Below are 22,780 nucleotides of genomic sequence, written 5' to 3'. Positions count from 1 at the left end.
TAATGGGATGAATATCTCCCCTCTCTGACGGTGGGGAATATTGAAGAAATTAATTTTGGAGTCATCTTTCAAATAAGGCATCTACTCAAGAGGGCCCTGCAGCTGTAAGTGTCAGAACAATGGACATTTGTTCTAATGATGATTCTAATGACGAAAGACTGAACCACAACAACAAGATAAAATTTGGATAAGTTTTATATGGCAAAAAGATCAAAGACTAAATTGACAACCAATTTATTTATGGGGGATGGTTATGGTCAAAGTAGAGGTGTAGTTTATTCTGCAATGTATGATATCTAACCATTTTAAAGTACCGTTGCAATAGCAGTTGCCTTGACATTCTGTCCCCTTTTAACTGTTTGGGCATTAAGAGAGTAATACCTAGAGAGAAACCTGCCCAGAAGATATGCCAGTAAAATACTAAAGTACTTGCCTCACTACAAAGCATTGCATGTATCAATTTTATCTTGATGAAAATAACAATACTCATATTTACCACATAATTAACCGACCTTGGTCATCTTAAATCAGCATCCACTTTTGGCATCTATGCCCTCCTTCCTGTTAATAGGAAAGGATTTATACAATTTAACATTGTCAATAATATTCAACTGCATTGTTAGTGACAGATGAACTTCTGTTACAAAAATAGGGATGTTATCAATTGCCAGGAGCAGTGGGAGAACAGATTGGCAACCACTCATAATTCTAATGAAAGGTCACAGACCAGAAATGTTAACTCCCTGTCTCTCCTCTCTCTCTCTCTCTACACCTTTACCTGTCCTGCTGAGTTATTTTTGCTGTTTATGTCAGATTTCCAAGAACCAAAAGGACTTTGTTCTCTGGTTTATTGAATAATTTCCTGTAATTGCTTTTCTTTCCCATTAGATTTCTCTCCTATGTACTCTGAACAGTACGCTTTGTCTGTATAGCGCGCAAGAAATGATAGTTTTCACTGTTATACCAATACATGTGGCAATAATAAATCAAATCAAGTGATTAGTGTGGTGGTCTGGACCTTACTAACATTTGTGTTGAAGGAACAGTTCCCTTCCATTCATAAACTACCATGTATGCTACCCTGCAACCAACTAACGGCTAAGTATTTTGGCGCGATTAAAGATTATTTCATTTAATGCTGAGGGGCCAAAAGCCTTGAAACTAGATTTTTTAAAAATCAGCACCACTTGTAGCCGAAAACATTCTTTTAAACAGCCTCAGATCTCTGTTATGTAAATATGTAATGAAGCAGAAATGATGAATAAAGAGCATACTCGATAGTACAACATATATCCTTGAGTTTACATTCTGAAGTTCCATAATGTGCACATCTGAAGCTGTGGAAACTGTCCTTTAATGTGTTGCATGATAAACAATATGCCTACTCAGTGATATAGAACTGGAAATATCAGCTGCTTACACTTCTAAAGGGAGACTTTGAGCTATCTAAGCTATTAGGTAGAGAAGAAGCCCCGGCATTAACCATGGAGTCAATCCCAATATTATTCATGGTATGTCCACTTCTAGTTTTGGTGGCCTCTTTCAATGCAAACTAAACAGCTTGCATTTAAAATCTTATTCTTTCATACAAAGCTGATAGAGTAAATGTGAACTTGGACCAATAGGAGGGTTAATGCTGATAACTGTTGCATCTGTGGAGGTTTTAAATGACTTCTGAATCAAGTTTCAGATTCACGTTGGTACCAGATAGTCCACATTCTATGAAAAGATTCCAAGTTGTCATAGAATTGTAGAATCATAGAACCCTGCAATGCAGAAGGAGGCCATTCAGCCCATCAAGTATGCACTGACCACAATCCCACCCAGGCCCTACCCCCATATCCCTGCATATTTTACCCGCTAATCCCTCTAACTTACGCATCTCAGGATACTAAGGGCCAATTTTAGCACGGCCAATCAACCTAACCCTCACACCTTTGCACTGTGGGAGGAAACCAGAGCATCTGGAGGAAACCCACGCAGACACGAGGAGAATGTGCAGACTCCACACAGACAGTGGCTCAAGCCAGGAATCGAACTCAGATCTCTGGGGCTGTGAAGCAGCAGTGCTAACCACTGTGCTACCATGCCACCCCAAACCTTGGCCTAAGCAAACCTTTAATGAGATACCACACAGTCATCTTCGAGCTGAAAGCATTGGCTGACACATATATTGTGGTAGTGCCATGTTCTGGGTCTGATATCTATGGCTGATGTTCCTATTGATTATTGGAGCAACTGTTTCAGTCTTCCCTCATTTAGTTACCACGGTTATTGCACCAGTATTTGATACTGAGAATGTATTTGTGTTGGTGGATTCCTGGTTGTATCTGTGACCCTTGAAGGATTTGTTGATCCAGGTTACTTTGGCAGAGAATGTGAATAAGTATTTAAGAAGATAATAATGACTTTAGCATATTCATAGAGTCATAAAATCCCTACAGTGAAGAAGGAGGTCATTCGGCCCATCGAGTCTGCACCAACAACAATCCCACCCAGGCCCCACATATTTACCTCACCAATCCCTCTAACCTACACACCCTGGGACACTAGGGAGAAATTTAGCGTGGTTAGCCGACCTAACCTGCACATCTTTGGAACCGCATATCTTTGTTGATTGATGTTATTATGTGTCTATGAAATAACATCCCAATTTTGCACATAATGTTATCAGATTAATCAAATATTGCACTATCATACTGTTTATGATAACACCATTATGAATAGAAGTTGTATTTTATGTGGAACAAATTGCATTTTGCATATAAGCAACTGTTTGATTTAAACTAAGACATTGACAACATTAGGTCATAGTTGATTACATTATTTTTACCCTCAGTTTACCTAGTGCTCCATGGAGAGCACTCATATAGATGTTCATTTGGTGGCTAGTCCTCTTCACATTATTGCACATGACTGGCAGTTATGTTTTCACAATATCACTGAAACACTTCCCAACATTCATCAATTTCCCGCTGCTATGTTGAATTACTTTTTTGTTTATTATGCTCCATCTTATTTGATACTTTTGGGTTTCTAATATCTCTTTTGGTTCTGTGTCGATTTGTGTCTGATTGAGTCTGTCTGAATCACCTTAGAGCAGTAAAGGTAGTCAGTAAAAGCAGGTTGTGGTATGCTGTGAGATTGCAGAAGGACAGTGAAGGCAAATGGCTCACGTGTCAGGTCTCTTAATGTGGCAGTGTCCTCACACATTTTTGATGCCATCTCACATCCTGTGAAACTAGTTTCCTTCTTGGATGGCATAGTAGCATAGTGGTCAGCAGTGCTGCCTCACAGCACCAGGCACCTTGAGTGACTGTCTGTCTGGAGTTTGCATGTTCTCCCTATGTCTGTTTGGGTTTCCTCTGGCTGCTCCAGTTTCCTCCCACAGTCCAAAGATGTGTGGGTTAGATTGATTGCCCGTGTTAAATTGCCGCTTAGTGTCAGGGAGATTAGCAGGGTAAATAAGCTTCAGGGATAAGGCATGGGTGGAATTGTTGTTGGTGCAGGATCGATGGGCTGAATGGCCTCCTTCTGCATGGTAAGGATTCTATGATTCTTTGAATTTTTAGTCACTTCCGCTTTTGTGATATGTCAACATTCTTGCACAGTAACCATTTGGGATTGTGTAGTCCATTTCTGCTTTGCAAAGTTATTGCTGCTTTTCTTGAGTTTTCAAGTTATCGTAAGCAGTGAAGTACTGTGCAGGCGTGTGTAGAACTGTGTACGCAACAATATTATTTGCATTTATTTAATAATAAAGATGTCTGAATGAGCTGCACATTGTATGACCCTCATTTTCCAAAAGCATAAAGTAAATTGACTGCGGCTTGAATGCATAAGTCATAAGAATGACTGATGGGGGAAACTGGACTTGAACACTGGTGCGGATTGTGTTTGTCAAAAAGTTTAGCATTAAGATATAATTTGGATAGATTGCAGCAAGAACTTTCCCCTGCAACTAACCTCTGAATACTTGATGCTGACATTGGATGCAAAAACTGAAAATAATGTTGGCTTCTAGAACTGGGATTTGTTACGTTGATGAGCGCAGATTTTCTGGTAGTTAATTTATTAGTGTCACAACTAGGCGTATATTGATACTGCAGGGAAGCCCCCGTAGTTGCCACACTCCGGCACCTGCTTGGGCACATTGAGGGAGAATTTAGCACGGGCAAGTCAGGACGTCAGCACGTCTTTCGGATTGTGGAATGAAACCAGAGCACCTGGAGGAAACCCATGCAGACATAGCAAGAAGGTGCAGACTCCGCACAGACAGTAACCCAACTGGAAATCGAACCCAGGTCCCTGGCAATGTCTGGCAGCAATGCTAACCACTGTGCCATCGTGCTGCACTAGATTAACCAACAAGTAAAATAACATAGCAATTGGCACACAGTTATCTTCACCTGATAGAGAGAAAAAGAAACAACATGACAAATTTAATTTTTTCAGTAGAATACCAGGATTTCTTTATGTATATATGAATGATATTGTGTGGAGGAATAGCCCTGAGCTTAAAATTACCACTGATGTGTGGGCCAGAAGAATGGAATAAATATCTTTTAAATTAAACCAAAAAGTTTTTCAAATAAGACCATTGTATTTTGCGTCTTACTCCAGGTATAACTTTTACTTTATGAAATTCCCATTATTGGAAGAAGTGTTTTAAAGTTTGTGAGCCTCGAATGCGATCTTTTCAATTGGTGAGCCACAGAATGACATAATTAATTGTTTGTCTCCAAATTGAGACCAAATTTATTAATCTGATTAAGTTCACAGCTGGTCACTATGTCCTTTTGTACCTGCTGGGCACCGCAAGGGCTAGCGTGTATTATTGACCCCTTTAACCACATTTTGATTTAATGTTTTAAGTTTCCTTTCTGTTTCTTTTGGTTGTTTTGGGCGGTACCCTTTTTGGGGACTGCCCGTCTTGCCCTGTCCTTCAGTTTACTTGATTTAGTTGATTTGATTTGCCAAAATGATTGCTGGTCACTAAAGTGGAATGTTAAACGGCTTCAGCATCCAGTAGCTTAGAATAGCTGTTAACGCAGAATTAGGGCTTTGAAGCACCAAAATAGGGCAGATTTATGTATACAAATGACTTGACAACTGCCTATCCCAATCGGCTTTGCAGTTGCGTTAACAAGTTGCATTGGAGAGGAATGAGTGAACAAGCAAATTAGAAACAGTGGCATCCAAGCGAGCGGCCAGTTGAGAAGCTTAATGTAGGTTTAACCTGATGGGCTGTGAAATATCTGCTGGGATTTTGATGCAAATTATCCCCATTTTTCAAAAAACAGGATTGTGTAATTCTGCTGTGCTTGACTCAGAGATGCCACTCTGATTAACAGTTGGCATTTACCCGCTCATTGCACAAGGATGGTGTACTGTTACACAGAATTCAATTCCTCTTTCACAAAGTTAAGCTGCATCTTTTTACTGACTGTTTTGTGCTAGCAGTGGATCTTAACCATTCAGAAGTCCTGTTATGTGGCAGTGATAGGTTCTACACTTATTCCAAAAACTTGGCTCCTATGCTGATCTACGTCCCAACTCTGAAAAGTCCTCCTTGCTTTTCCGTATGAAATTAATAGTAATCAGTTCTTGAGAGAGAAAGAATTTGTGCTCCTTCTTAGGGAATTTTAATATCATCTTATTTGTGTTTTTTGTGTGAATTTGGGTGCATAGACCGCATTTTGCTCAGTGTATTTGCAATTGTGGGAATTGTGCAAAATGTATTCATTTTCTACATCATACAACTGTCTGATAGATGACTGATGTGACAATATGTGCGTTTCACAATCATTGGGGTGATCTTTGTTTATTTGGCAGAAGAAAACAAGAAATAAACATTAACTGCACCATATTCTGGAATGGAAGAATTCCCAGTTGGAACATAGCTGAATCATAGGGAGCTTAATTCTACACCCTCAACTGTGGAGAAAGAGGAAGCATTCCTGTGAAATACTGTCCTTATGAAGCACTAATTATAGTAGTGGAAAGTAGAATACATTAAGCTACTGATTACTACTGGCAACAATCAGCAATGTAACAATGACTAAACCCACAAGGGGGCAGGAGAAGCCACAGATTCTGTGCCAGTTTTACCAGTGAACCTCTTGATCTATCAAATACATAAAGCAGTATTTTGGAAATTCACCAAATTAAAATGATTTTTTGATCTGTTGTGGAGATAGTTGTTCATGAAGTTAAATGTGAGTCCCCATAATAGAAGGGGAAATAATGAAGAGGGCATAGACTGAAGGTAAGACACAAAAGATTATAGAGGGGATGTGAGGAAAAACATTTTCACCGAGATGATGGTGGGAATCTGGAACTCACTGCCTGAAAGGGTGGTCGAGGCAGAAACCCTCACAACATTTATGAAGCATTTAAATGAGCACTTGAAATGCCATAGCATACAAGGCAACATACCAAGTGCTGGAGAATGAGGTTTGAATGGGCAAGTGCGCGGTGGCTGATACAACGATGATGGGCAGAAGGGATTCTTTTTGGGCTGAAAAACCCTCTGTTTCTAAAACTGAGGCACAATATTTATGAGGTGGCAGAGGGATGAGGTGGGTCAGGGAATGGAGGATAAAGTTCAGGGAGGGAACGGGGATCTGTAGTTGTGAAACTGAGGAATGCACAGGCCCTGTCAGATTCATAGAATCCTACAATGCAGAAGGAGCGCATTCGGTCTATCGGGTCCTCACCAACCACTGTCCCACCCAGGCCCTATCCCCATAATCCCATGCCTTTACCGTACATAGTCCCCCTGACACTAAGGAGCAATTTAGCATGGCCAATCCATCTAACTTGCACATCTTTGTAATGTGGGAGGAAACTCGAGCACTTGGAGGAAACCCACGCAGACATGGAGAGAATGTGCAAACTCTATACAGATAGCGACCCAAGCTGGGAATCAAACCCAGATCCCTGGCGCTGTGAGGCAGTAGTGCTTGCCACAGTGCCACCCCAGATTAACCTGTGGATCCTCATCAGTATATTTTCATTCCATTTTCCACCTCCCAACCATCCAGTTTGAGGAGCTGACCGGGTGGGGCAGCCATGTCCAGAGCCTGCTGGCTAAACGGGAGGGTGGGAGGGCAAGGGGAGATGCCAAAGATTTTGGCAATAGGTTTGCTGAGGATTTGGAGAAACAATGTTGCTCCTTCTGGCCCATAAGCAGTGGTCTAAAAGCAACATTGAAAAAATAAATTTCTTAAAGCTGCACTAACATCACAAAAGGAACTTGTGAAGCTCCTAATAGAAGAGGGTGTTGCCCATTAAAAGTGCAGATACATCACTGTCTATTCCTTTTAAAGGGGCTCCTACTCACTTGTGGTAAAGTCATGTATTTGCAGCAGGTGCAAATACATGGTCTTTGTTCAGCCTTCCAGTATCCTCAGTTTTTCTCACACAACACGATCAATTTCATAACAATGAACATTTTATGGGGGTGATAGGGTCCTTGTCCTTCTGGTTGGAATGCCAGCAAGAGACCTTCATTGGAGAAGATCCGCCAAACCAGGAAGCAATTAAGGGGCAACTGGCAGACCTCCATTGGATCAGGACCCCAGGGGCAGGAATTCCAGCTAGCAGAGAGCTGTCAGCCAATTAGAGGCCCAGAGCGGCTGTTACCAGAACAACAGTCAACAGATGCCCCGGTGTGCCGATTGACCCAGGCCAAAGGTCAGTCATTTCAAGAGGGATTTTGCACGCTGGGGCTAAGTGGGAGGGGAGGGTAGGGCGAATCGGCAGCAGGATTGATTCTCAGTGGGTCCCCTTTCCAGACGGCAGATTCCTCGAGCAGACATTAAGTACCTTTGAATGAGTGACCTTCCCCCCTCCGTACAGTAAGTAGTCCACACACGTTTGCACGTAGCACTCCTTATGTAGCAACAGGTTCACTCACCGCTAGTTTAAGCATGATGCACTTAATTTGCCATTAATTGCCTACTTAAGGTCCTCAATTGGCAGCGGGATGGGAAGCCATCCATGGGCCTTCCCAGCATGGGCTTAATCTGGATGCAGGCAGGAATGTGGTCCCCACCCATCACCAACCTGCCTGATTAAATGCCCCTGCCTTGTTCAAACATGTCACAGGACAGGACAGAAAATCCCATCTGATGTTCAAGCCACAGTAAGCATTCTGTCTCTTTAGAAACATCAAAAATGAGTAGTCCCAGGAGAAAAAGTTAGTTAAAGTTATTGCTGTTAAGACATTTCTTTCTTCATCATTGTTCATGCAAACTCTCAGACCCCAGGGAATAAGAGAGTGTGTGGCTTGATCCACTTTGAGTGCTGAGCAAGGCCATGTTTTAGCACAAAATCTTCTAAGTTCTTCCTGAGAATTGTCGACTTTCGATGTGGACAGATTCAAGGTACACATTAGCACTTGTAGCACACTTCAAAAGGTGTGCCAATGTACCACCCCACTGTGTTATGCATACTCATTGAAATCATAGAAAATTTATGACATAGAAGGAGGCTATTCGGCCCATCTCACCTATGCTTTGTACTGTGCTCAACATGCTTGAATAATCTAAAATTATGATGATTGAAGGTTGAGAAAGAGATCTAAAATTAACAGCAAGTATTAATGTGACAGCATTAGATAGAATTTTAATGCAGACTTATGAAGAGTGGGGTGGCATGGTAGCACAGGGACCTGGGTTCGATTCCCGGCTCTGGCGACTGTCTGTGTGGAGTTTGCACATTCTCCTCGTGTCTGCGTGGATTTCCTCCCGGTACTCCGGTTTCCTCCCACAGTCCAAAGATAGTGCGGGTTAGGTTGATTGGCCATGCTAAGAAATTGCCCCTTAGTGCCGTGAGATGCGTAGGTTAGAGGGATTAGTGGATAAGATATGTAGGGATATGGAAGTAGGGCCTGGGTGGGATTGTGTTCGGTGCAGACTCGATGGGCCGAAGGGCCTCTCTCTGTACTGTAGGGTTCTATGTTTCTAATATGATCAAAATATTTTGTAGATAGCCAATCACAGCTGTGATGCAGAATGAGATCTTCAGGGACATTTTATACCTGAGATATCCATTGCACACTTTGCATGCACTAAGTTCCCAACGCAATAATGCCACAGGGCTATTAATATAATTTTATTACTACACTCTTAATATATACACTTAAATTATCCATAAAAGTAAAAGGGGAATTTTAAACCTGGGAGATTTGGGTGATGAAATAATTGGTCTGTTCCTGTGGAAGATTCTGTGAGAAGTGGGATTACTTTTGTAACAGCCTTCCCTATGTCGTGAGCTGCCTGCCTGCTTGAATGCACCAAGCCATCTCATTGGGTTCCAGCTAGCACACAGCAGGCTTCCCAGACAGCAATCCAATACATTGGTGCAGGGTTTTAGACAGGTTTTGTGAATGTGTTTTGGAAGGGTGGGAGCAGACTATAGTAGGCTGGGCTTGGTGAGGAGGAGGGAGGAATGGTGCGGAGTGCTTGTAAGAACATGGGGTCCACAACAGCCCCTGCTTGCTGTTCGTAGCCTTAATAGAGCACTCGCTCTCCTTTTTTACACTAGTTGTAAAGGCCTCTTCCCTGTCATGCCGAATGGAATGGAATGTCTGCAGCAAACATTTTGCCCAGTAGGATATGAACATGTCAGTGGCATCTGATTGACATGTATTCTGGACGTTCCTGCCTGAGTTATTAAATGATAAACTTATGGTGGTGTTCTTGCCCGCCAGCTGAATCCTACAAGTGAGCATTGCAGGTGTCCTATTCCACTGTTGTACTGCAGGCTTGGGATGGTGGGTAACTCAGTGGGACAGTGTGTCCCGCATTGATAAGCAGTCTCGTGTTCTCAGAGTGACCCAGTTGGGAAACTGTTGTTCAAAGAGGCTATGGCATCAGAATTAAATCATGATAATTATCCCACTTGTGGTTGATACTTCTCAAAGAATATGTGAGCACCGGCCATCAGTTTTACAAGATGCACCAGACATTAGGCTTTAACACAAATGATGTTATGAAAACCTAATCTTATTGTAACTTTCACCATTTGTGGAAAATTACACACCCCTCTTACAATAATGAATATGTTTATACCGTCCAGTTCAAGTTGAAATAAGCGAACCAATATTGCATTAAGGACATAAGAACATAAGAAATAGGAGCAGGGGTAGGCTTTCTAGCCCCTCGAGCCTGCCCCACCATTCAATAAGATCATGGCTGATCTGAAGTGGATCAGTTCCACTTCCCCGCCTGCTCCCCATAACCCTTAACTCCCTTATCAATCAGAAATCTACCTACCCGTGACTTAAACATATTCAGTGAGGTAGCCTCCACCACTTCAATGGGCAGAGAATTCCAGAGATTCACTACCCTCTGAGAGAAGAAGTTCCTCCTCAACTCTGATCTAAACTGCAACCCCCACCTCATTTTGAGGCTGTGCCCTCTAGTTCTGGTTTCCTTTCTAAGTGGAAAGAATCTCTCTACCTCTACCCTGTCTAGCCCCTTCATTATCTTATAAGTCTCTATATGATACCCCCTCAGCCTTCTAAACTCCAACGAGTACAGGCCCAATCTACTCTTAAACTAACCCCCCATCTCCAGTATCAACCTGGTGAACCTTCTCTGTACTCCCTCCAAGGCCAATATATCCTTCCGCAAGTGTGGCGACCAAAACTGCACACAGTACTCCAGCTGCGGCCTCACCAGTGCCCTGTACAGTTGCAGCAAGACCTCCCTGCTTTTATATTCTATCCCCCTCGCTATAAAGGCCAATACTCCATTCGCCTTCTTGATCACCTACTGCACCTGCAGACTGGGTTTTTACGATTTGTGCACAAGGACCCCCAGGTGTCTCTGCACCGTAGCATGCTGCAATTTTTCACCATTTAAATAATATCCCATCCTACTATTATTTCTTCCAAAGTGGATAATCTCACATTTGCCAACATTACACTCCATCTGTCCGGTCCTCGCCCACTCACTCAGCCTATCCAGATCTCTCTGCAGACTTTCCACATCCTCCACACAATTTGCTTTTCCACTCATCTTTGTGTCATCAGCAAATTTTGTTACCCTACACTCAGCCCCCTCCTCCTGATCGTCTATGTAAATGGTAAACAGTTGAGGCCCCAGCACCGATCCCTGCGGCACTCCACTAGTCACCAACTGCCAACCAGAAAAGCACCCGTTCATTCCAACTCTCTGCTTCCTGTTAGATAGCCAATCCTCAATCCACGCAAACATTTTACCCGCAACTCCGTGTACCCTAACCTTCTGCAGCAACTTTTTGCGAGGCACCTTATCCAACACCACCTGGAAATCTAATAACACCACATCCACCAGTTCCCCTCTGTCTACCGCACCAGTCACATCTTCATAAAAATCCAGTAAATTCGTCAAACGTGACTTTCCCTTCATGAATCCATGCTGTGTCTGCTTGATCGAACTGTTCCTTTCCGGGTGTCCTGCTATTTCTTCTTTAATGATGGATTCTAGCATTTTCCCAACTACGGACGTTAAGCTAACCAGCCTGTAGTTATCTGCCTTTTGTCTACTACCTTTTTTAAACAGCGGTGTAACAGTAGCTGTTTTCCAATCTGCTGGCATTTCCCCAGAGTCTAGCAAATTATGATAAATTACTACTAACGCATCTGCTATTACTTCTGCCACTTCTTTCAGTACCCTGGGATGCATTCCATCCGGTCCCGGGGACTTGTCTACCTTCAGTCCCATTAGTCTATCAAGCACTACCTCTCTAGTAACAGTAATTGTATCAAGGACCTCATCTCCTACCAACCCTCTCTCTTTAATATTCAGTAAGCTATTTGTATCCTCCTCCGTGAAGACCGACACAAAAAACTTATTCAAAATCTCAGCCATTTCCTCATTTCCCACCATTAAATACCCTCTCTTGTCCTCCAAGGGTCCAACATTCACTCCAGCCACTCTCTTCCTCTTTACATATTTGTAAAAATTTTACTATCATTTTTTATATTTAGAGCTAGTTTAGTTTCATACTCTATCTTTCCTTTCTTTATCACTTTCTTAGTCACTCTTTGTTGTTTTTTAAATCTTTACCAATCTTCTACTTCCCCACTATTTTTAGCCGCTCTGTACGCATCGGTTTATAATTTAATACTCTCCTTTATTTCCTTCGTTATCCATGGCTGGTTATCCCTTTTCTTACAGTCCTCCTTTATCACTGGAATATATTTTTGCTGAGTACTGAAAAAAATCTCCTTAAAAATCCTCCACTGTTCCTGAGCAGTCCTACCAACCAGTCTGCGCCCCCCAGTCTACATTAGCCAATTCCAATTCTGCCCTCATCATTAATGACCATACAGCTATAAATGTTTCCTCAGTCTGCAGTTTTGTTCATGTTCTGCAGAACTTGGTGGGACAAGGGCAGACAATATGTACCAGTAAATATAGAAACATAGAAGATAGGAACAGGAGGAGGCCATTTGGCCCTTCGAGTTTGCTCTGCTCTTCATCACGATCATGGCTGATCATCCAACACAATAACTTAATCCTGCTTTCTTCTCATAACATTTGACCCTGTTCACCCCAAGTACTGTATCGGGTTGCCTCTTGAATACCTTCAATGTTTTGGCATCAACACTTCCTGTGATAATGAATTTCACTCTTTGGGTGAAGAAATGTCTTCTCATCTCTGTCCTAAATGGTGTACCCTGAATTCTCAGACTGTGACCCCTAGTTCTGGACTCCCCACCATCAAGAACATCCATCCTGCATCCATCCTGTCTAGTCCTGTTAGAATTTTATAAATCCCTATGAGATCACCCCCTCATTCGTCTGAGCTCCAGTATCCATTGTTTGACGTGTATGTTTTAGTTGATTTTGACCATGATTTCAGTTGAAACACTGTGGGGAATTTCAGAAGACATCCCAAACACTATAGGCCGTATGTCACCATGGGCTTTGAGACTCAGGTACCACAGCAAAAAGTGGGATCCCTGCCCTCTTTGCCCCGTGGAGCCTCTGGTTTAGAAAGCGGAAGGCAACATTACCCTCGGCAAAATATGAATGGCCTGACCCCCCCCCCCCCCCACCTCCCGCCCCCATACCCCACATTCCTGCCACAGTGAGTGAGTGACAGTTTGTGTATGTGTGTGTGTGTTATGGTGTTGTATGAATGTTGGCAGGGGTGGTGCGAGGGGTAGGGTTGTAAAGTTCAACGCAGTATTTGTGTAGCTTTGCACTTTGAGAAAGTTGATCATGATCATCTCACTGAGAAATGTGGTTGACACATATTTCTGTTTATGCTTGACAACTCTTACTAAATTATTTTAATCTCCTTTCTGTTACAGGTCCAGGGTCCTCCACTGAGAACAGCACTGTAGGTATGTACAAAACGACAGTATTTTTATTTGAATCAAGCATGGTTATCTCACATGTAGTTGATGGACATTGGGTAGTTTCTGCAATGGCTAGCCAGCCTGCTATACGCCGATGTGTCAAGTTAAAAATGTACACAGTTATGTTCTCAGTAACAACATTGATGGTCTTTGTAAGCAAGTTTCAAATGTCTGCATTCGTCTTGTAGACAACAATCACATTTACAATTGAAAACAAAGATTATTAGTAAATGTGCTTTTTTATGTAGGAAACAGCTCTTTGCTTAGAAAGCAAAACTCATCAGCAGGAACATAAGCATGTTTAACACATCCAGATAATCTGATTGTCTAATTTAAATGTGTTTCTGGAATGTTTGATTACCAGTGTAGCAAAGCTAAATCTAAAAGGAAGGAAATCACCTCTAATGTTCCATGAAGTTAAGAAAATTTGTTTTTCAGGTTCATTCTCCACACATTTAGCTCTCCACAAATTATTTCCATCACCACCATGGGGAAGAAACTAATCTCATAAAGTGACTTTCTTTTTGAAAGTTTGTTCAGTCTCTACTCCTTGAGAACCCATGGTATTCATCCAGCGCTGGAAACAATATCAACACTTTGCAGTTCACTGATCAGCAACACATGGATGAATTAGGTGACAGTGGGTGCAATTTGCACATGCACAGTCCCAACAAACCCTCCCACAATCACTGTTCAGGTAAAAAAAAACACACACTGAAGCCTAAATAACAGTAGTGTAGTACCGTAGAACTCTGATGCAGCAGTAATCTTAGTGCTGCTGTCAAGTTGGTCCAGGACTACATGAAAGTTTCAGACATGTTGAAAGGTGAGTAGTGGGAGGGATTACAGTTTATTGTTCTAATAGAACTGGGCAGACCATGTCTGGTCCACTTTTGAGACAGGGATTACTACACGCTAACTCTAATGTTCCCACAACCATATAGAGGGTATGGCTTAAATTCTAGGCAGACTCTACAGGGACTTTCAACCCCAATTTCCCGATAATAGATTGATATAAGGATAGCAAAAATAAAACGGTCCATCCTCCAATTTAGGTGTCTTGAATAGCTGCTTTTACCAGAATTAATAGCGGTCAACACTCACAAGGCGAAACCAGGAGATTCTTTTTCATTCTGCTTGTCAAAAAGGCTTTAACTTTCCCATGTGCTAAATATAAGCACACAGGCAGGTTACAAATCTTTGTAAATCATAGGGAGCAGCAACAAACCTTGATGGTATAAGCTGAGAACTATAAACTGAAGAGTCAACACAAGCCACTCGATTTCCTAGCTTTCTTTTTGGATTAGTGCTGGCATTTTTAAGAGCAGGCAGGAGTTAAACCTTGCTTCTGTCTTGAATTTCATTTTTCCCGTCTTAAAACACATTCCATTGAGCCATCTAAATAAAGTTGTTTGCATCGGAGGATATTCCTGCCCCGCGATCTTGATTCCTATTAAATCTCAGCAAAAGTCCCTGAAGAATGGTTGATGCAACATGACGTATCTTGCTTATGATAAACCTGGCCTATTATCCCTGTGTCAGCTCATTGATAAAGTTATTCAATTAGTCTCACTTCTCAATTCTTTCACCATAGCCCCGCTTTTTACCAAACACAGACATAGTTAGTGTATAGGCAAACTACTGTCCGTTTATTGTCTCGGTTCCTTTGACAGAAATCAAAAGAAGTGGCGGCTGTGACACGATAAGATTTTTTTTTCCCAATAAAATAAATGTATTGCACCAAATGGAAATTTAGTGTTGAGTCTGAAGTGAGTTTCGCCACAGACAAAAATGGACAGTAATTCCAAATCCATCTGAGCAGGTGATAAATGCAAACTGACCGTTTTTTTGTTTTTTGAAGGCATCCCGTTTGCGCTACTCTTTACAATATGAATGAAATGTTTTCCACACTGTCTGACAAGTTGGAGATGTTTGCAGGATGTTCCTTATCACGAACTCCAGGACTTCATATTTGTGCATGTGGTTGTGAAATGCACGGTTATTCACTGTTTTTGTCTTTCCAACAGATCACTCATCACCCACACGCACCAGCACGGTTCCAGCTATAGCGACTACAATGCTCACATCAGGTTCATGTTCCTCCATAAAAACAAGTTCCTCTTTACCTCCGTATTCCAATAGCAAAATGGTTGTACCTCTGGCTGCCAAGAGTTAATTTTAAAAAAAGATTAGTTTAGATTAGTTTTATCCCTTTGCCAGTGCGTCTATTTCAACTCAAATGTTCTTTTGTAACATCCTCATTATTTTAACGTTGGTAGGATCTCTCTTTCCAAAGTGAAGGAAATCCTCTGCCCCCTTGAACAAGTGATGTGGTCAGATGAAACGTCAATATTACAAGGACATATGTAGATCTAAATTTCCCAAAATTAATTGAGAAAAGCCTCAGTTAAGTTCCTCCTTTCAAATATTTATGGTCTGCAGACTCTGTCCATTGTAAATGCCAGGATTTGCAGGTCCTTCTCAGCAAATGTCTGCATTCGTCATCATTACCACACGAAAAAACAAAATAGAATTTCGGGAAGTCAGACACTTGGAGATGAGTGTGAAAATCATGAGGATATAATCTCTCCCTCAGGGCTACACTGTGGGCACAGAGCCGGCAAATACTGAAATCAGTGAGAATTTCAAATTCCCCACTCCCCCATCAACATTAGGAAACCCATAAAAGCTTATACCTTGAGGTGGAACCGTTGTTTTAACAGTGATGTGATTGATAAAATTTGAACAACAGAATTCAACTTGAAAAAATAATTTCAAAATCAGGAATTGTAAAATAAGTGATTCATTGATTTGAAAATTGTGTATCTACTTTCACTCCATATGGATATTAACTTGTTAATTACTCTTAACTTGCTGCATGTAAACATCCATAAAAATGATGCTTGTTTGCTGCTTTTAATTTCCTGATTGGAGGACTGTAAGAATCCTTCAGTGTGATTGGCTGCAATTGGCAGTCTGATGTCATCACTTCAATAACATGCTGGGAGTTCCCCGATGTTGAAAGCTACAATCAGTTACATTATCACAGCACAGCGAGGGACAGAGGAGGAACTCTTACCAGAGAATCTCTTAGTGAGGCTTATTCTGTGATCAGTGGCGAGCACTGGTATTTTGTGCAGACAGCAAACCCCAGGCCATTGTTTTGGATTCAGTTGTGACTCACGTTGTAACCCTTGGTTTTGGCCTTTCAGCAGATCACTCATCATTCACACCCACCAGCACGGCTCCAACAATGACTACTGCACCCACATCAAGCTCAAGAATGCGCTTGCCTTGGTTTCAGTTTGGGAACACCCTAAATTCCTCAATGTAGAAATTCCATGTACTTTTCACTGAATGAAGTTAGAGCGTTTTAAAGAATCATACAGTACAGAGAAAGTCATTCAGCCCATTATATTTGTGCCAGCTCATTGTAGCGCTATTAAATCAGCAGTGAATTAAAAGAAAATATATGTAGCTGCTGCCACACAGCATTTATTGGGGCTGGATTGAGTTCCAAATATTTAAACCTAATCCAGATTCTGCCCAAGTGCTCTAGTGCAAAAGTCACTCAATTCTCCGGTGTATTCTCAATTTCAAGATTATTTGTAGGAGCATTAGGAGAAATTAGAGAAATTAGGATTGTATTCATTGGAATAGTGGAGGATAAAGGGATCATTAGAGTGTTCAAGGCTACAAGAGGATTTGATAGATTCAATGACAAAATGATTTAACATGTGTGAGGGTTCAGGATAAACCTATAACTACACTCGCTTTAAAATAGTCTGGAGAACTACCTATTTAAATAAGTCTTCAGAGGCAGAAGTCACTTCACCATGATCCCTTTATTTACAATTCCAACATTGTACACAGAATGCTATCAGAAAGCAGTCTCCCTTAGGGAGTGTCAGAGGAACTGACACTCCCAGTTAAATACAAGGAAAACACTCACTGACTAGCCCGTCAATTGACTCCTTAATCAAGGATATCTTTTCCAATATACCAACCTCAATGGCCTGATTGAAGTCATTTCAGTGAGATGAACACATTTTCATTATGCACTCTGCAAATTGCCAATGATATAATGTTTACGACAGTAATTGTGACATTACTACTCATAGTTTTGGTTTTCCAACAGATCACTCATCACTCACACCCACCAGCACGGCTCCAACAACAGTGACGACTACACTCTCAGCAGGTTCATGTTTCTCCATAAATACTCTTTACCTTCTCATTTCAATAGCAAAATGGTTGTCCTGACTGCCCATTATTAATTTCATAAAAACAAGTTTCAGTTTAGTTTTTGTCTTCTTTAATGAGGCTTTATCAACATCCTCATTATTTTGATACAGATTGGAGCTGTCTTTACAAAGTGAAGGCAGGTCTCTGCACCATGAGATGTGACGAAGTTGGATGAAAAGCCAACATCTTCTGGTCAAAGCTCAATCTATATTTCCTGACATTAGTTAAGAAGGGTGTTAGTTGCACTCTTACCGAATGTTTACTGGTCTTCATGTTATAGCCATCCTAAATGACTGGTTGAAAATAGCTTTTAAATTATTGTCACAAGTAGGCTTACACTAACACTACAATGAAGTTACTGTGAGAATCCCCTAGTCGTCATACTCTGGTGCCTGATTGGGTACACTGAGGGAGAAATTAGCATGGCCAGTGCACCTAACCAGCACGTCTTTTGGGCTGTGGGATGAAACTGGAGCACCCGGAGGAAACCCATGCAGACACAGGGAGAACATGCAGACTCTGCACAGACAATAAATCAAGCCAGGAATTGAACCCAGGTCCCTGGCGCTGTAAGGCAACAGTACTAACCACTGTGCCACTCTGGGCCAGAATTTGTAGGCTGTTGATAGTAAATGTCAGAATTGTCATCATTCCCCCTCAGAAAATTAAATGGGACTTCGGAATGTCGGATAATTGGAAGTGAGTGTGAAAATTGATCTCTCACTCAGGATTTTTGCCAAAGGCTGCATTGTGCATACACAACCAGCAACTACTGAAATCAGTGAGAATTACAATCTCCCGCTCCCACATAAATGTTAGAAAACCTCTGAAAAGTTTATACCTCAAGATGGAACTGTATTTTCAACACTGATCTGTTTAATATAATTGAAATATCAGAACTGGCCCTGAAAAAAATAATTTCAGAATCGTGGGAGACTGTTAGATAATTCATTTGAAAACTCAGTTTTTGAGAGTTAATTATCAAGAGTTTTTTGAGAATACTTTATCTCCTACCTTCATCCAATGTTGATTTACCAGTAATATTTAACTTCCTGCATGTGATAGTTATAAAAAATATTATTTCACTGCTTTTAGTTTCTTGTTTGGATGACTGTGAAAATCCTTTAATGTGATTGGCAGCATTTGACTGCCTAGGTGCATCATTCCAGCTTCTGAATTCCCCAATGGTGAAAGCTGCAATCACTTACATTATCACAGCACAGCAAGGGATAGAGGAGAAATTCCTACTAGAGAGATCTCTTAGTGAGACTGACTTTGTGATCAGTAGCAAACACTCTTGCTTTGTGTTGACAACAAACTCCAGGCCATTGTTTTTGGATTCAGTTGTGACTCACGTTGTTTTTCTGTTCTGGTCTTTCAGCAGACACACCCACCAGCACGGCTCCAACAGTGACCACTGCACTCACAACAAGCTCAAGTATGCTCCTGTCTTAATTTCCTCAATGTATAATTTCTGTCTGCTTTTCACTGAATGAAGTTAGAATGTTTTTTTTTGTGTAATGACACAGTACAGAAGATCTCATTTGGTCCATCAAACCCATGTCAGCTCTTCAGTCGAGCTATTTAACAAATAGTGGATTGGATCAAGAGAAATATCTGAGGATGCTGCCACACTGCATTTACCAGGGTTGTTTGTTATGTTGAGTTCCAAATACTTAAGAACTAATTATAGATTCTGCATGATTACTCTATTGCAAAAGTCATTCAGTTCTCCGGTGTATTCTTAATTTCAAGTCTACTTGTGGCGTATGCAAGAGAGAAATTAGGATTATTTTTCTTGAATCTTAGGAGGGTGAAAGGGATTTCTAGCATGTTCAAGGGTATAAGGATATTTGCTAGATTCAATGACAAAATGTTTCAACAATGATGAGGGTCCAGGATAATGCTAAAACTACTATTTCTTTAAAAAAAAGTCTGGAGAACTGCCTATTATGTTGTTATTAGAGTGAGATTAACAGGTGTGAAGTACATTTTCATCTTGCATGCTTTGTAAATTGCCAATGATATAATGTTTACAACAATAATTGTGATGTTATTACCCACAGTTTTGGTCTTCCAACAGATCATTCATCACTCACACCCACCAACATGGCTCCAACAACAGTGACTACTGCACTCGCAGTGGGTTCATGTTTCTCCATAAATGCTTTATCTCCTCATTTCAGCAGCAAAATGGTTGTTCCTCTGGTTGCCAATTGTTCTTTTTTTTAAACAACAGATTTGTTTTATTAATTTATCTTCATCAATGAGTTTTAACACCTCAAATCTTCTGCAAATACCCTCATTATTTTGATGCAGATTCCATCTTTCTTTACAAAGTGAGTGAAATATCCTCCATACCCTGGAACAAGTGAGATGGTTGGTTGAAAAGCCAATATTTCCAGGAGATAGCTAAAGTTATAGTTTCCTAAATTTGGTTGAGAAAAGCATCAGTTACATTCTAACTTTCAGATGTTTACAGCTCTTCATACTTCAGCCATTGTAAATTACTGGTTAGATGATAGATAGAATTTATAGGATCGTTGACATCAAATGCCAGCATTTGTCATCATGACTCTCCAAAAAATAAATCAAACTAGATGTTGGACACTTGGAAATCAGTATGAAATTGTAAGGTTGTGATCTCTCCCTTGGGATTCCTCCAGGGTCTACATTATGGACACAGAGCCGGCAGTTACTCAAATCAGTGAGAATTGCATATTTCCTAATCCCACATAAATGATATAAACTCCTTAAAAGTTTCTACCTTGAGATGTTATTGTGCTTTTAACAATGATGTGATTAATGCAATCCAAGCAACTGAATTGGCCATGGAAAAATAATTTCATATTGGTGGATTGCAGTTAAATAATTGATTAATTGATTTCAAATCCTTTCTTAATAATTAATTGTAGAAGAGTTTTTTCAGAATGCTTCACCCTAGATGAAAATCGGAATTATTTTGAATTTCTGTGTGAAACATTTAGAAAAATGATTCTTTTTAGTTACTTTTAGTTTCCTAATTGGAGCACTGTGAGAATCCTTTGGTGTTATTGGCTGCAATTAGCAGTCTGATGACATGACTCTAGACCCACTCTAGGAATCCCCCAATGGAAAGCTGCAATCAGTTACATTACAACAGCACAGCAAGGGATAGAGAAGAAATTCTTACCAGAGACATCTCTCAATGAGGCTGACTTCGTGATCGGTGGTGAACACTCTTGCTTTGTGATGACAGCAAACTCCAGGCCATTGTTTTTTGATTCAGTTGTGACTCATGTTGTTGATCTGCTTTGGTCTTTCAGCAGATCCGCAGCTGGAGTACTGTGTGCAGTTTTGGTCGCCGCACTTACGCAAGGATATTTTGGCCTTGGAGGGAGTACAGAGGAGGTTTACTAGGCTGATACCGGAGTTGAGGGGGTTGAGCTATGAGGAGAGGCGAATAAACTAGGCTTGTACTCATTAGAGTTTAGAAGAATGAGGGGAGATCTCATTGAGACATATAAGATGATGAATGGGATGGATAGGTTAGAGGTGGAGAGACTCTTCCCGCTCAGAAAGGACAGTAGGACTAGGGGGCACAGCCTCAAGATAAAGGGGGGGCGGTTTAGAACGGAGTTGAGGAGGAACTTCTTCACTCAAAGGGTGGTGAATCTCTGGAATTCTCTGCCCTTTGAAGTGGTGGAGGCTGCCTCGCTAAATATTTTTAAGACGCAGTTTGATGGGTATTTGATAAGCGAGGGGATTAAGGGTTATGGGGAGAGGGCGGGAATGTGGAACTGAGCCACGACAGATCAGCCATGATCTTATTGAATGGCGGGGCAGGCTCGAAGGGCTAGATGGCCTACTCCTGCTCCTATTTCTTATGTTCTTATGTTCAGATCACTCGTCACTCACACCCACCAGCACGGCTCCAATAGTGACAACAGCACCCACAGCAGGCTCAAGTATGCTCTTGTCTTGGTATCAGTTACACTCTTACTTTCAAATGTTTACTGCTCTTCATGTTATTTTCATTGTAAATGACTGGTTAAAAAGTGCCAGAATTTGCAGGATCTTTGACTGCAAATGTCAGTATTTGTCATCATTATCCATCAAAAAACTGCATAAAATGTGCTGTCGCACACTTGGAAATTAGCATGAAAATCATGCGATTGCGATCTCTCAACGTTCCACCATGGGCTGCACTATGGACACAAAACTGGCAGCCAAAGAAATCTCAACAAGTTTTATATCTCCCACTCCCAGATAAATGTTCAAAAAGGCCTTAAATGTTCATACCTTGAGGTGGAACTGTGTTTTTAACAGCAATGTTTTTAATATAATTTGAACAGAATTGGCCCTGAAAAAATAATTTCATAATCATGGAATGCTGTTAAATAATTGATTAATTGATTTGAAAACTATGTTTCTAAAACTTAATTATAAAAATGTTTTTCAGAATACTTTAGATTTTACCTTTATCCCTGGTGGATACCCCTTTTTTTTATCTTGCTGCATGTAATATTTATCAAACAATGTTATATTACTGCCTTTAGTTTCCTGATTGGAGGACTGTGAGAATCCTTTAGGGTGATTGGTTGCAATTAACAGCCTGATGTCATCACTCCAGATCCATGCTGGGAATTCCTGAATGGTGAAATCTGCAATCAGTTGCATTACCACAGCACAGCAAGGGATTGAGCAGAAATTCTTACCAGAGAGATCTCTCAGTGAGGCTGACTTTGTGATCAGTGATGAACACTCTTACTTTGTGCTGACAGCAAACTCCAGGCCATTGTTTTTGAATTTGGTTGTGACTCATTTTGTTAATCTGCTTTCGTCTTTCAGCAGATCACTCATCACTCACACCCACCAGCATGGCTCCATCAGTGGTTACTGCACTCACAGCAGACTCAAGTATGCTCTTGGTGTCAATATGGATACCACCCTCACTTCATGTATAAATTCCAGTTGCTTTTCACCAAATGAAGTTAAAATGTTTGTTTTATAGAATGATATAGAATGTTGAGCCCTAAATATTTAAGAACTAATATAGATTCTGCCTGATTGCTCTATTGCAAAGGTCATTCAATTATCTGATGCATTCTCAATTTCAAGGTTATTTGTGGTACAGGGAGGAGAGAGTAGAGAAATTAAAACTACATTGATTTGGCACACCGAAGGGACCCA

General features: G+C 41.0%; 1 protein-coding gene across 1 annotated transcript in view; it reads left to right on the top strand.

Moving 5' to 3' along the window:
- Window positions 1-18,290: 18,290 nt before the first annotated feature.
- Window positions 18,291-22,780, top strand: part of ptprc (protein tyrosine phosphatase receptor type C) — an 86,466-nt gene continuing 81,976 nt past the window's right edge. Inside the window, exon 1 of the mRNA XM_080196762.1 lies at window positions 18,291-18,307. Coding sequence (XP_080052888.1) covers window positions 18,291-18,307 — 17 coding nt within the window. The remainder of the gene's footprint in view (window positions 18,308-22,780) is intronic.

Source organism: Carcharhinus amblyrhynchos, chromosome 9 (assembly GCF_965287045.1).
Source record: "Carcharhinus amblyrhynchos chromosome 9, sCarAmb.v2.hapA, whole genome shotgun sequence".
Classification (NCBI taxonomy): Eukaryota; Metazoa; Chordata; class Chondrichthyes; order Carcharhiniformes; family Carcharhinidae; genus Carcharhinus; species Carcharhinus amblyrhynchos.
This window is presented reverse-complemented; position numbering and strand designations above follow the sequence as displayed.